This window comes from Calliphora vicina, chromosome 5 (genome assembly GCF_958450345.1).
Source record: "Calliphora vicina chromosome 5, idCalVici1.1, whole genome shotgun sequence".
In the NCBI taxonomy this organism is placed as follows: domain Eukaryota; kingdom Metazoa; phylum Arthropoda; class Insecta; order Diptera; family Calliphoridae; genus Calliphora; species Calliphora vicina.
Window position 1 is genome coordinate 19,202,044 of NC_088784.1, and position 15,529 is coordinate 19,217,572.

At 27.0% G+C, this 15,529-nt stretch overlaps 2 protein-coding genes across 2 annotated transcripts in view; both read right to left on the bottom strand.

Annotated features, from left to right (window-relative positions):
* Positions 1 to 15,529, bottom strand: part of PIG-V (phosphatidylinositol glycan anchor biosynthesis class V) — a 190,782-nt gene that overhangs the window by 102,575 nt on the left and 72,678 nt on the right. The gene's annotated exons all lie outside the window — the stretch shown is intronic.
* Cbp53E (Calbindin 53E) overlaps positions 1,922 to 15,529 on the bottom strand; it is an 86,400-nt gene continuing 72,792 nt past the window's right edge. Inside the window, exons 9-11 of the mRNA XM_065511830.1 lie at positions 4,142 to 4,198; positions 2,845 to 2,916; positions 1,922 to 2,746 (exon numbers count right to left, since the gene is read on the bottom strand). Coding sequence (XP_065367902.1) covers positions 2,600 to 2,746; positions 2,845 to 2,916; positions 4,142 to 4,198 — 276 coding nt within the window. The 3' untranslated portion in view covers positions 1,922 to 2,599. The remainder of the gene's footprint in view (positions 2,747 to 2,844; positions 2,917 to 4,141; positions 4,199 to 15,529) is intronic.

Consider the following 15,529-nt stretch of genomic DNA (forward strand, 5'->3'; position numbering starts at 1 on the left):
CTAGAACAGAACTAGAACAGAACTAGAACAGAACTAGAACAGAACTAGAACAGAACTAGAACAGAACTAGAACAGAACTAGAACAGAACTAGAACAGAACTAGAACAGAACTAGAACAGAACTAGAACAGAACTAGAACAGAACTAGAACAGAACTAGAACAGAACTAGAACAGAACTAGAACAGAACTAGAACAGAACTAGAACAGAACTAGAACAGAACTAGAGCAGAACTAGAACAGAACTAGAACAGAACTAGAACAGAACTAGAACAGAACTAGAACAGAACTAGAACAGAACTAGAACAGAACTAGAACAGAACTAGAACAGAACTAGAACAGAACTAGAACAGAACTAGAACAGAACTAGAACAGAACTAGAACAGAACTAGAACAGAACTAGAACAGAACTAGAACAGAACTAGAACAGAACTAGAACAGAACAGAACTAGAACAGAACTAGAACAGAACTAGAACAGAACTAGAACAGAACTAGAACAGAACTAGAACAGAACTAGAACAGAACTAGAACAGAACTAGAACAGAACTAGAACAGAACTAGAACAGAACTAGAACAGAACTAGAACAGAACTAGAACAGAACTAGAACAGAACTAGAACAGAACTAGAACAGAACTAGAACAGAACTAGAACAGAACTAGAACAGAACTAGAACAGAACTAGAACAGAACTAGAACAGAACTAGAACAGAACTAGAACAGAACTAGAACAGAACTAGAACAGAACTAGAACAGAACTAGAACAGAACTAGAACAGAACTAGAACAGAACTAGAACAGAACAGAACTAGAACAGAACTAGAACAGAACTAGAACAGAACTAGAACAGAACTAGAACAGAACTAGAACAGAACTAGAACAGAACTAGAACAGAACTAGAACAGAACTAGAACAGAACTAGAACAGAACTAGAACAGAACTAGAACAGAACTAGAACAGAACTAGAACAGAACTAGAACAGAACTAGAACAGAACTAGAACAGAACTAGAACAGAACTAGAACAGAACTAGAACAGAACTAGAACAGAACTAGAACAGAACTAGAACAGAACTAGAACAGAACTAGAACAGAACTAGAACAGAACTAGAACAGAACTAGAACAGAACTAGAACAGAACTAGAACAGAACTAGAACAGAACTAGAACAGAACTAGAACAGAACTAGAACAGAACTAGAACAGAACTAGAACAGAACTAGAACAGAACTAGAACAGAACTAGAACAGAACTAGAACAGAACTAGAACAGAACTAGGAACAGAACTAGAAACAGAACTAGGAACAGAAAAAGGAACAGAACTAGAACAGAACTAGAACTGGACTAGAACAGAAATTTTTAATTTGTTCCTCTTTAATTTCCCTTTTTAATTGGTTTATGGATGTTTTCATGATTTTTTCGAAAGCCTTAATTTTAATTAAACCTTTAGTTGGCCTATAAATTGGAAAATCTTTAATTAAATATGTGTTTTAGGATTTTGTTGTTTGGTAAAAGCAGAATCTTTGAGTTAAACAGGATGTTTATTGGAGCAATTTTTATTTTTAATTAGAATACATTTAACTACAGAAATAATTATAAAAAAATGTTTAAGGTAATCTTTTTTTATTTGTTTTATAAATAAAAATCTAAAACAAAATTTTTCGAAAATAAAGCCATAAGATAGAGCACAAGGAAGGAAGTTCTACATTATAATCGTGAAGTATTCATTAAAAATATTTAAAAATTTTGTAAATTTATTCACAAATTTCAAAACCATTTTTCCTTAAGCCTTAATTATTTATAGGCCTTTCCTTAATTTTTTGTTTTATTTTTTTATTCTTTAAACATTTATCAAAATGAAATCTAATATTTTTGTTTTTTTAATATATTTATAAAAAAATTATCTAAATAAAATAAGTAAATTTCTTTGTTTTAAGTTGTTCTTAAATTATAATAAAATCGTTGATTTACTATTAATTCGTTTCACATTAATAAAATGGCGTTTTTTTGTTTATCTTATTTCAATGGTTTATTATGCTTGTTGTTTATACACAAAATTTTAAAATGCGAAAACAAAGTAAATATTTCAACAATGTTTTAGCAAACTTTAAGACAATAAAGCAGGGCATACTTTTAGGGGCTCGAAATGTTTGTTTACCACTATAATTCAGGGCATACTTGTATTTATTATTGAGATTTGATAAACATTCATCAGTATTTATAAGTAAATACAATTACCTCAAATTGACTCTTGAAAGTATGCTTTCATTTTTTTATTTCTCCTTCCTAGAAATATGCTTTAATTGTTGAAATATTTACTTCTCCTCTTTCCTAACAAATTAATTTATGTTTTGGTTTTACAATTATTTGTTTTTCTTATTTCTTACCAATATTATTAATTAATTTATAGATTTTTGTATATAATTCTTACCTAAAATTTTGGTTTTCTTCCATTTTGTTTTTTTTATTTATAAATAAAGTATAATTATTCTCTTAAACCATTTGAAATTATGGCTAGAATTTAATGTTTAAAAATTTTTAATTTAATTTTTATATTATTCCCAAAAAATGTATGTGTGTTTCTGTCAGTTTACAATTTAAAACAAAATTTACTGCTCATCCTCTGGTGGCATCTTAGCTAAAGTCAATAGAATCATGGTTAATTCTTTGCGGGAGATTTTGCCATCTTTGTCGTAGCCAACGCCGCGTAAAATGGTTTCCTCGAAGGCTTTCAAATCGGAGGCATCGTAGTCATCCTAGAGACAAAACAAAGTTAGCAACACAAAGAGAAAAATCCAGAGTTTGGTTTAAGAAATTTGTATTTCTCTTCAAACATTTTTAAATTTAAATTTACCTTTTTCACCAATTCCAATAAATCCTTTAGAAATCCTTTCAATTCTTCATTTTCTATAGAACCACTATTGTCCTGCATTTGATAGAAAACAAACAAAGAAAAAACAAACATATGTGTGAAAAAAGGGGATCATAATTTATAATCAGCATCTGCTGTTGGGTAAAAAACGTGTTGGTATTGATTTTTGATTAAACAGTAAAGGTCATACAAATAAGGAAGGTTAGAAGAAATAATTTAACTCAAATTATAAAAGTATTTTTAAATATAGTTAAGCTGTATTAGTTCAGTTCTGTTCTAGTTCTGTTCTAGTTCTGTTCTAGTTCTGTTCTAGTTCTGTTCTAGTTCTGTTCTAGTTCTGTTCTAGTTCTGTTCTAGTTCTGTTCTAGTTCTGTTCTAGTTCTGTTCTAGTTCTGTTCTAGTTCTGTTCTAGTTCTGTTCTAGTTCTGTTCTAGTTCTGTTCTAGTTCTGTTCTAGTTCTGTTCTAGTTCTGTTCTAGTTCTGTTCTAGTTCTGTTCTAGTTCTGTTCTAGTTCTGTTCTAGTTCTGTTCTAGTTCTGTTCTAGTTCTGTTCTAGTTCTGTTCTAGTTCTGTTCTAGTTCTGTTCTAGTTCTGTTCTAGTTCTGTTCTAGTTCTGTTCTAGTTCTGTTCTAGTTCTGTTCTAGTTCTGTTCTAGTTCTGTTCTAGTTCTGTTCTAGTTCTGTTCTAGTTCTGTTCTAGTTCTGTTCTAGTTCTGTTCTAGTTCTGTTCTAGTTTTGTTCTAGTTCTGTTCTAGTTCTGTTCTAGTTCTGTTCTAGTTCTGTTCTAGTTCTGTTCTAGTTCTGTTCTAGTTCTGTTCTAGTTCTGTTCTAGTTCTGTTCTAGTTCTGTTCTAGTTCTGTTCTAGTTCTGTTCTAGTTCTAGTTCTGTTCTAGTTCTGTTCTAGTTCTCTGTTATATACTATACCGCCCTAGTTCTCTGTCATTATTTCTTGTTAAAATACTGTTTATTTAATTTCTCTGTAAATTTATTATGGCCTAATAAAAGGTTTTGTTTGCCATTATTACAGACATTTATCTAGAAAATGTAACATCTGTTTCATTAACGTTAATTTGATTTTATTTATGAATTTTGATGGTAAAAGAGAAACATGGTTTTATTACATCAATATTGATATTAAAGAGCAAGAGTAATTATTGGGATAAAATAAAATTTTAACGGTTTCACTTTAAGTTTTCGTCTAATATTTTAAAAGAACAAAAATGTTTGTGTTGACTTTTTTGTTAATAAAAAAAAAAAATTATAAAAAACTGTTCCACTTACCCTGTCATAAAGTGAGAAGACTTTTTCAATGTCTTCTTTTGTCAACCTGGCAGCACCCTGATCATTACAAGCGTGTGAAGGAAGAGAAAAAAGAAAAACACAAGACATGTTTAATTATAAAATTTCTTACAAAGAAAGCCAAAGAAAACAACAATTAAAATTATTAAATTACAATAAATAAAACAAAAGGAATTGTTCTTTTTTTGATAACAATTAAGGTTAAAAAAGAATGACAAATATTGTTTTTTTAAAAAAAAAAAAGTTATGCAGCAAAAATGTTTTTTTATAATTTAAATTGTTGGAAGTATGGAACAGATTTGATAAAATTCAGATTTAACTAAGTTTACTGCATTATTTTTCTTTCTTTTTTAATTTATTTTAATTATAAATTAACAAAATATTTTAAATTTTACAAAACATAAATAACTTTTATTTGAACCTTTTTTTGTAGTTTCTTAATTTATTATGTAAATTACTATTCTATTGAAAATGTATAGTTTGTTTGTTGTCTGTTTAAAAGAAAAAAAAAAAAAAAAACTTTTTAGATAATTTATAATTTATTAATAGAGTTTTGTAGCTGCTGTTTGTAGTTTTGTTTTCGGTCGTTTAACTAACTGAGTGGGAAGATAAAAACCTTGAACTTTCAACATACTTTCTGTCGTACCAACAAATAATAACAATGACACAGAAAAGTTACCAAAAAAAGTTGTAGTCAAAACTTCTCCACTACTAAAATATTTAATTCGATAATTTTCTTTTATTTTAACACTAGGTAATATTTTTTATTTTATTCATTCATACATATGTGTATATAGTTTATGTGTTTATCTTTAGCATATGTATGTGTGTGCTAGATAACTTTGTTGTCTACTTTTAGGGAAGCGAGAGAGTCAGAGTTGAAATAATTTATTTCCATTTGACACTTTTAGCATTTACGTGTTTCAGTTTTTTTTCGGTTGTACAAGTATCATTTGTATGTATCTATTCTCACCAAAAAAAGAAAATGAATAATACAGGTAATGTTGTGTAACCGCATGAAAAGAGAGTTGCCTCAGGTAAATGTACGAAATGGAAACATTTGGATATCATTATTTAGTTCAGTTCTAGTTCAGTTCTAGTTCAGTTCTAGTTCAGTTCTAGTTCAGTTCTAGTTCAGTTCTAGTTCAGTTCTAGTTCAGTTCTAGTTCAGTTCTAGTTCAGTTCTAGTTCAGTTCTAGTTCAGTTCTAGTTCTAGTTCAGTTCTAGTTCAGTTCTAGTTCAGTTCTAGTTCAGTTCTAGTTCAGTTCTAGTTCAGTTCTAGTTCAGTTCTAGTTCAGTTCTAGTTCAGTTCTAGTTCAGTTCTAGTTCAGTTCTAGTTCAGTTCTAGTTCAGTTCTAGTTCAGTTCTAGTTCAGTTCTAGTTCAGTTCTAGTTCAGTTCTAGTTCAGTTCTAGTTCAGTTCTAGTTCAGTTCTAGTTCAGTTCTAGTTCAGTTCTAGTTCAGTTCTAGTTCAGTTCTAGTTCAGTTCTAGTTCAGTTCTAGTTCAGTTCTAGTTCAGTTCTAGTTCAGTTCTAGTTCAGTTCTAGTTCAGTTCTAGTTCAGTTCTAGTTCAGTTCTAGTTCAGTTCTAGTTCAGTTCTAGTTCAGTTCTAGTTCAGTTCTAGTTCTGTTCTAGTTTACTTCTAGTTCAGTTCTAGTTCAGGTCTAGTTCAGTTCTAGTTCAGTTCTAGTTCAGTTCTAGTTCAGTTCTAGTTCAGTTCTAGTTCAGTTCTAGTTCAGTTCTAGTTCAGTTCTAGTTCAGTTCTAGTTCAGTTCTAGTTCAGTTCTAGTTCAGCTCTAGTTCAGTTCTAGTTCAGTTCTAGTTCAGTTCTAGTTCAGGTTCTAGTTCAGGTTCTAGTTCAGATTCTAGTTTAGGTTCTAGTTCAGGATCTAGTTCAGTTCTAGTTCTAGTTCAGGTTCTAGTTCAGGTTCTAGTTCAGGTTCTAGTTCAGGTTCCAGTTCAGGTTCTAGTTCAGGTTCTAGTTCAGGTTCTAGTTCAGGTTCTAGTTCAGGTTCTAGTTCAGGTTCTAGTTCAGTTCTAGTTCAGGTTCTAGTTCAGGTTCTAGTTCAGGTTCTAGTTCAGGTTCTAGTTCAGGTTCTAGTTCAGGTTCTAGTTCTAGTTCAGGTTCTAGTTCAGTTCTAGTTCAGGTTCTAGTTCAGGTTCTAGTTCAGGTTCTAGTTCAGGTTCTAGTTCAGTTCTAGTTCAGGTTCTAGTTCAGGTTCTAGTTCAGGTTCTAGTTCAGGTGCTAGTTCAGATTCTAGTTCAGGTTCTAGTTCAGGTTCTAGTTCAGGTTCTAGTTCAGGTTCCAGTTCAGGTTCTAGTTCAGGTTCTAGTTCAGGTTCTAGTTCAGGTTCTAGTTCAGGTTCTAGTTCAGTTCTAGTTCAGGTTCTAGTTCAGGTTCTAGTTCAGGTTCTAGTTCAGGTTCTAGTTCAGGTTCTAGTTCAGGTTCTAGTTCAGGTTCTAGTTCAGGTTCTAGTTCAGGTTCTAGTTCTAGTTCAGGTTCTAGTTCAGGTTCAGGTTCTAGTTCAGGTTCTAGTTCAGGTGCTAGTTCAGATTCTAGTTCAGGTTCTAGTTCAGGTGCTAGTTCAGATTCTAGTTCAGGTTCTAGTTCAGGTTCTAGTTCAGGTTCTAGTTCAGGTTCTAGTTCAGGTTCTAGTTCAGGTTCTAGTTCAGATTCTATTTCAAGTTCTAGTTCAGGTTCTAGTTCAGGTTCTATTTCAGACTTTTTACAATTTGGCATCCCTATGAACATTTTCACATTTAAGTTTTACATTTTTTTGCATATTTTACCCAAAAATAAGAAAAAAAAAACTTTATTTTAATATATTCATATGTGTAATAAAGTTGCATGTATAAGCACTCTGTACAATATTTGCATTAAAATTTTGTTTTTCAAATTGAATATAAAATATATGAATTTTTTCCAGCTTCGCATAAAAGCTACTGCTTTAGCATTTGCTTAACGATAAAGTAGAGTATACTTTCAGGCTGGCAGACACCCCCTAGTCTGTTAGGGAGTGTGTGTGAATGTGTAAAAAAATATTTTTTGTTTAAAATACTTAAAGCGCCAGAGAGTCTGTAAAGATGCCTTTTGGTCATATAAATTGTTAATAAAATAAATGTATAATTTATTTTACATGTTTACAACTTTTGTCACTAAAGAGTGGAAGGACATTTTTGGATTCTACAATATTCATAAGTCTTCTATGCTGTTTGTAATATTTGAATTTTTCTTAATGTATAAGGGGCATATACATATATAAAAGAAACCTAATGACACTCCCTAAGGCTTGTTACCTAATTTCAAAAACTTAAAAATGCAATTTTGTTAAAGCATGTAGCTCTATAAATATTTTTCGTTATTCCTTATTGTTTCATTCTCTTCGCTACTGTTTTTTTTATGACTTTATTCAAACTTAATTTATTTTTAATAGAAGTCATTTAAAAGCGCATTCATGGCAAAACTACTACAAAAATATCAAAATGGAAAAAAAGCTAACGCTAAAATACGTGCAACATTTATTTTTCTCCTCTATTTATCTCACTTTTATTTGAAATTAAGTGTGCATGTTGTATGTGTGAGCTTGAGTGCTGTATAATTTAATGTCTTAATAGCTTTTTAAGCTGTAACGAATGACTTTCTATATAAATGCGTGTGTCTGTTTGCATGTATGACTGCATTCCATTAAACTTGTTCTTGAGTAGAATTACGAGTTGTTGTATTTATCTTTAATATAGAAATTTAATTGGTTATTGCAGCAGAGTTCTACTACTTTAAAGGAAATGAAGTAAAAGTTTTTGGAGGTTTTTTTTAAAGAGCAGTTTAAGTATTTTTGTTATAGTTTTAGGAAATTATGCAAAACTGTTAGTGGTTTTGAGGTTGCCTTTAAGTAAATTAAAGATAAATAGCAAGGAATTACAAATTTAAAAAAATATTTTAATTTGGCAGTTTAGCTCTTGTTTTCATATTATGTTTTATTATCTTTTACAATTTTGTAGAAAAAGGATATATGATAGACTTTTCAAACAATTATTTTCCAAAACAAATTTTTATAGCATATGATTGGGTCACAGGAACTATAAATTGTAGTGAAATTTTTAATCTAAATAGTATATTTTTCATGAATGTAGGGGCATAGTGATTTTGAAATTTAAACTCTTAGTAAACAAATGTTTATTACATGGTAAAACTCACTATCTTTTATGTAAAATGTGCTAAAATTTTAATTTTACAAAATATTTAAAAAAAGGATATATGGAAAAGTTTTTAAGGACATGAGTTACAAAAAATCTATGAATGGTATATAAATCGTCTTAAAAAACCTCAAATTGTGGTAACATTTTTTTGCGAAAAAGTAAATTTTTATAAAAATTATGGTCATATATTTTGAAATTTAAAACTTTATATAAATAACGTATTACACATGATTCAACTTAGAAGATTTTAAATGGTATATGTAATAAAAAATAAAATTTGAAATATTTTTAGAAAAAGGATATATGGAGAAGTTTCTAAGGACACAATTCATAAAAAAATGTTGTATGGCATATTATTCGGCCACAAAAACTACAAGTTGTAGTAAACTCCTTTATTAAAAAAGTAAGTTTTTCAAGAAAATAGGGCCATATAAATTTTAAAAAATAAAACTTTACTTAAATAAAGTATTACACATTGAATAACTCGCAATATTATGTGTGAATTGAGTATAAAAAAATCAATTTATATTATTTGTATAAACAGGATATATGGCGAAGTTTTCAAAGACTTGAGTTATTAACAAATTTTGTCTAGCATATGATTTATTTACAAAAACTGCATATTGTAGTGTAGTATTTTATCTAAAAAGTAAGTGTTTTAAGAAAATAGAACCATATTTGTTTTGAAAATTAAAACATTACTTAAACAAAGTTTAGCGTATTGAATAACTTCCAATATTTTATGTAAAATAAGCACAAAAATTTAATTTTGAAACAGTTTTGTAAAAAGGATATATGGTGAAGTTTTCAAGGACTTAAGTAAGAAACAAAATTTGTATAGCATATGATTCATTTACAAAAACTACAAATTGTAGTGAAGTATTTTATCTAAAAAGTAAGTTTTTCAAAAAATTAGGGCCACATTTATTTTAAAAATTAAAAAATTAATAAAACACAGTAATACATATTAAATAACTCGCAATATTCTGTGTGAATTAAGCACAAAAAGTTAAATTTATATCATTTGCATAAAAAGGATATATGGTGAAGTTTTCAAGGACTTAAGTTAGAAACAAATTTTGTATAACATATGACTTGTTTATAAAAACGGCAAATTGTACTAAATTCTTTTATATATAAAGTAAGTTTTTCAAGAAACTAGGGCCATATTTATTTTGAAAATTAAAAATTTACTAAAACACAGTATCACATATTAAATAACTCGAAGGATTCTGTGTGAATTTAGCGCAAAAAGTTAAATATATAACATTTGCATAAAAAGGATATATGACGAAGTTTTCAAGGACTTAAGTTAGAAATAAATTTTATATAACATTTGACTCGTTTACAAAATCTTCAAATTGTAGTGAATTGTTTTATCTAAAAAGTAAGTTTTCAAGAAAGTAAAGCCATTTTTATTTTAAAAATTATAACATTATCTAAACAAAGTATTACACATTGAATAAATTGCAATATTCTGTGTGAATTTAGTACAAAACATTAAATGTATATTATTTGCATAAAAAGGATATATGGCGAAGTTTTTAAGGACATGAGCTAGAACCAAATTTTGTATAACATATAATTCGTTTATAAAAACTGCAATTTGTAGTGAAATATTTTATATAAAAAGAAATTTTTTCTAGAAAATATGGACACATTTATCTGGAAATTCAAACTTTTTGTAAAAAAAAATTATATTACACGGTAATACTCGCTATTCGTTATGTAAAACGAGGAAAAATTTTAAATTTAACATATGTATATCAAAAAAAGGATATAAGGGGACATTTTCAAGAACTTAAGATACAAAAAATTTATAAATATTATATAAATCATGAATGAAAACTGCAAATCGTAGTAAAATATTTTATCTAAAAAGTTATTTTTTCAACGAAGTATGGGTGTTTTTATATGGAATTTAAAAATTTTCCTGCAACAAAATGTTACACTTACAGTTCTTGTTCAGTTTGTTTTCGGTTTTAGTAACAACTTTTTGAAATTTTTCTTTAATTTATTATTAAATATTTGTTAAAAAAAACTATACATTTTCATTTATATATACATATGTATTACATGTTTATACTTAATTGATATTAAACTAATCTACATAGTAACAAACAACTAAAACTAAAAATGAAACTAAAAAAAAAAAAAATTACATGCTTATCAACCATAAATTTTTGGTTAAATACTATTTTTTTAGTGTTAAAATTAAACTAATTTGTTGTTAATATGGTAAATAAATTGCAAGCAAAGGCATAATACTACTTGAAGCTTTAAATTTGTAAAAAAAATTGTTATAAATTTAAGGATTTGAAATTAAATTTAAAATGTTTAACTGAAAATAAAGTAAGTTTGAACAATTAACACCAACACATTGTAATAAAATGGAAAATAATTATTAAAACGGAAACAGAATTACAATTTTTATTTTATTGTATGTTTTTTTTCACTTTTCTGTTATTTTATTTATTTTAATGGGTGTTTTGTAGAGGTTTACTAGAGGTACTTACTTCAATACCTTCCTATTTAATATTGTTATTGTTGTTATAGTTGTTTTTGTAGTAGTAGTAGGTTGTTATTGTTGATGTTGTTGTTTTATCAACGTGTAGCAATTAAGTGAGGATGTAGTTGTTTGAGTGTTTTATATATATTTTTAAAGTATGTGTGTGTTGTAAGTAGTGAGTGCATTTTTTTGTTTAAAAGAAACGATTTTTAGTTGGTTGATTTTTAATTAAAACGCCATTGTTTTTAAATAGCAATTATTTAGTTAGGAATTTATTATAAAATAAAAATTTTAAGAAATTTAATTACAAATTATTAAAGAATTTTTAGGTTTAAATGAAATATTTTTTTGTTTATTTCATTTAAATTTATTGGAAATTTCCAAAAAAAAAAAGTTGTGAAAAAGACCATTTAGAATTTTTAAATTTTGTTCACGTGCATTTTGGTGTTTCATACATGATGCATTAATTTTATTGTTTTTATAGAAATTTATAAAAAGAATTTTTTTCATTATTTCAATTAAAATGTAAAGGGGTTTGGTGGTGTGTTTTTTTAACATATATTGTACAAAGGAGTGATTAAAAAAATAGTTTACAGTTGTTGTTGGTGGTTAAGAAACACAAAAGAGGGAAAAAAAGGAGGAAAGAAGAAAAAATTAGAAAAATTATAACAAAAAAGTACTTATTGTGGTCGGTTTTGTTGTTATTGCTGTTTAAAGTTTGGAATAATTTTGCATATACAGACTAGATAATAAAACTTAAGTTGGTTTTTATACACAATGCACAAGAGGTTTTGTTGGAGGTTAGTTGAGTTTCATATTAAAGAATTTTAAGCATAAATTAAAATTTAAAACAAATTCTTATACATAATTTTATGAATCATTAAAAACTAAACATAATAAAGCAAAATAATTAAAAAATAATCAACAAAATAATCCATTTTGAAGCATACTTAGATCACAACTAATTTTCCCAGATGATTTCTATAAAATAAAATCATACCAATTGGTTTAAATTTACTTTTTTTACCATCTCTGAGATAGTTTCTTACCTAATATTGTTGCAAATAGAAGTAACATCTAACCAACAGTACGTATGTTTAATATTTAATTAATAGACCAAATAAATAATAAGTATACGCCACTGATAAAATCAATAGTTTTGGGCCAACTGTACGTATGTTTAATATTTAATTCATACAACAAATAAATAACAAGTATACGCCACTGTGACTGACTAAGAGAATTTGTATACAGTACGGGATAAGGTCAACTAAATAATAACGCGAGTTTTGAAGTTTATGAATGTTCAAATTTGACATCAACATATTATTGATACTGTAGTTTAAAGCGTTTTTTATTGTTCATAAATTAAAACCAAATAAAAGCAAAAATATGTAGCTACATTTCTATACTACATACTTGTGTATAAGGGGAACCACCAAATTCGAAACTAAAAAAATACAATGAAAAATACAAAAATATACATATTTATGCATTTTAATTATTACTAAACTAAAATTTTGCTTTATTTAGAGTTGACGTTTTAGAGCTACATATGTATGTGGGTTGGTTCACGTTTAAGAGTAGACAATGTCAATCAAAAATTGTTGACGTTAGCCCACTGTATTTCGAAATCGGATCAGTATTTTTTAAATATGTACATCAAACATCATAATATTTAAATAATATATAAATCAAATAACGTCGTATACGCCACAGTGATATTTATTCTTGTTTAAGGCAACATTTACGATATTCTTATAAAAAGGATATTTGGTAAAGTTTTCATAGACTTAATTTACATAAAATATTGCTATAGCATATGAATCTACAACAAATACTGTAAATTGCAGTAAAATCGTTTATGCAAAAAACGCATTTTTCTAGAAAGAATAACGATATTAATTTATAAATTTAAAATTTCAAGCAAAACTCTTAATTCAGGGCAAATCTCAGGATTTATTAGTTAAAATTTGCAAAAAAAAAAAATTTTAAATATTTTTATAAAAAGGATATATGAAGAAGTTTCTAAGGTAACAAGTTACAAAAAACTTATGTATAGCATATGACTCACTTATAAAAACTGCAAATTGTACCATAATATTTTATTCAAAAAGTATGATTTTGAAAATAAAACTGAACTATTTATTTTGAAATTTTAATTAAATTTTAAACAGTTTTAGACAAGATAAATCTGGCAAAATTTAAACTAAGTTTTGCAGGAAAAATTTAATTTTCAAAATATTTTCAAAAAAAGGATATATGGCGAAGTCATAAAGGACTTAAGTTACAAACAATTTTTTTACATTTTATTAATCCCCCACAAAAACTAAAAATTGTAACGAAACCTTTTATGAAAAGATCAAGTTTTTCTAGACAGTATGTTCATATTTATTTTGAAAATTTAGCTTTTAAATAAAACTTTTTTGAAATGTGGAACTTGCGTTTTATTAAATGAAAAAGTTAAATTTCATATAATTTTATAAAAAGGATATATGGTGGAGTCTGCAGGGAATTAAGGTACTCTAAATTTGTATATAGTGTGTGAATCTCCTATAAAAACTGCAACTTGTAGTACAATCATTATTCAAGAAATACATATGTTTTTAGAGAAATTTTAGGCATATTACTTATGATGTTTAAAATTTTGAGTTTTTAAGGGAAATGTGGAAAAAAATTTAGTTTAAAATGTTTTTTTTTATAAAATGGAATATTCATTTTTGCACAATTTTAGTACAGTATCATTCCTTTACAAAAACTGAAAATTTTAGTAAAGTGTTTTATCTAAAAAGTAAGTTCTTTCAGAAAGTATGGCCATATTTATTTTGAATTTTAAATGTTTACTCCAACAAACTATTACAATTGGAAAAACCCGCCAGATTTTATTTGAATTAAGCAACAAAAAAATATTTTAAATATTTTGTAAAAAAAAGGATATATGGCAAAGTTTTCAAGGGCTTAAGTTACAAAAACTGTTTGCATACCATCTGATTCGTTTGAAAAAACTGCATATTGTGGTATAATATTTTATCTAAAAAGTTAAATTTTCAAGAAAGTAGATTCATATATATTTTGAAATTTAAACTTTTGGTAAAAGAATTTTATTATATGGTAAATCTCGGGAATTCTAATGCGATTAGTTAAAAAAAATCATAATTTAAGAAATATTTAAAAAAAGGATATACAGACAAGTTTTCAAGGACTTAAGCTAAAAACATATTTAGTACAGCATATGATTAGTTTACAATAACTGCAAATTGTAGAGAAATATTTTATCTAAAAAGTTAGTTTTACAAGAAAGTAGTAGCACATTTATTTTGAAATTTTAAATCTTACACTAACTGAGTATTACGCATGAAAAAAAACGTAAGATTTGTGAGTTAAACAAAAAAATATTAAATTTAATCTATATTTTATAAAAAGGATATATGGTGAAGTTTTCAAGGACTTAAATTACAAAAAATATTTGTATGACATATGATTTGCTTACAAAAACTGCAAATTGTAGTAAAATGTTTTGTTTGAAAAGTAAATTTTTCAAGAAAGTAGACATGTATTTATTTTTAAATTTAATTTATTTTTTAAAACAGTTTTAAATTGTAAGAAAAAATTTTAGTTGAAATTCATTGAGAATATAATTCTTGAAAATAAACTAACCAAACAATAGATCCCAGGAAGTAAAAGAAATGTTCTACTAAACTGTTTTAATTACACTCAAAGCATTAAATGTCTTTATATTTTAGCAAAACATACGATTGCTACTAAAATGCACAAATGTGTACAGGAAAAACAAACATTATTTTCGCTCAATTTAACAAATAATGAATAAACGAAAATAGCATTTTTCATTTGGCCACAATTCTAGCAATAACAATAAAAAGAAACGAACATTTTCAACTGTAATGACAATTAAAAGAGGAAAACCGTAAAAACGGAAACGGAAACAGTGGCCTAGGACACAGCCAAAGAAGCAAACACAACAACAACAAATAGTATTATAAATTTCACATGTTTGTTAGCAAACATCCGGTTTTAGTTACCGAATCACAAGAGAGGGAGAGACACACATACATATATGAATTCATATTACTACAGTGAAGGGCTAAAAGGAGGTTACCTTGTGACAACAATTGGTTCAAATTTAAATTAAAGGTTTGTGTTAAAATTTCTTATCGTTCTAGTACATGTTCGAATACATATTCTAATAGAAGATTTCTATAGAAAACCTTTGAAAATATTTTAAAAACTGGATAAATCGCCTACAAAATCTACAAATTGTTGTAAAATGTTTTATAGACTAAAATTTAATATTTGTTTGTAAAAAGGATATATGGCGAAGTCTTCAATAACTTGAGTTAAACCAAATTTATTGTTATCATATAAATAGGCCACAAAAACTGCAAATTGTAGTTAAATATTATATGCAAAAGATTTGTTTTTGTAGAAAATACGATCATATTTATTTTGAGATTAAAAATTTTTAACAAAAGAATTGCTACACATTGCAAAACTTTAAAAATTTTAAGTATAAAATGCAATGAAAATTTATTTGAAAATATTTTTATAAAAAGGATACATGGTACACTCTTCAAAGACTTGAGTTACAAAAATATTTTGTATAACATATGTTGCGCTTACAAAAACTGCAAATTGTAGTAGAATATT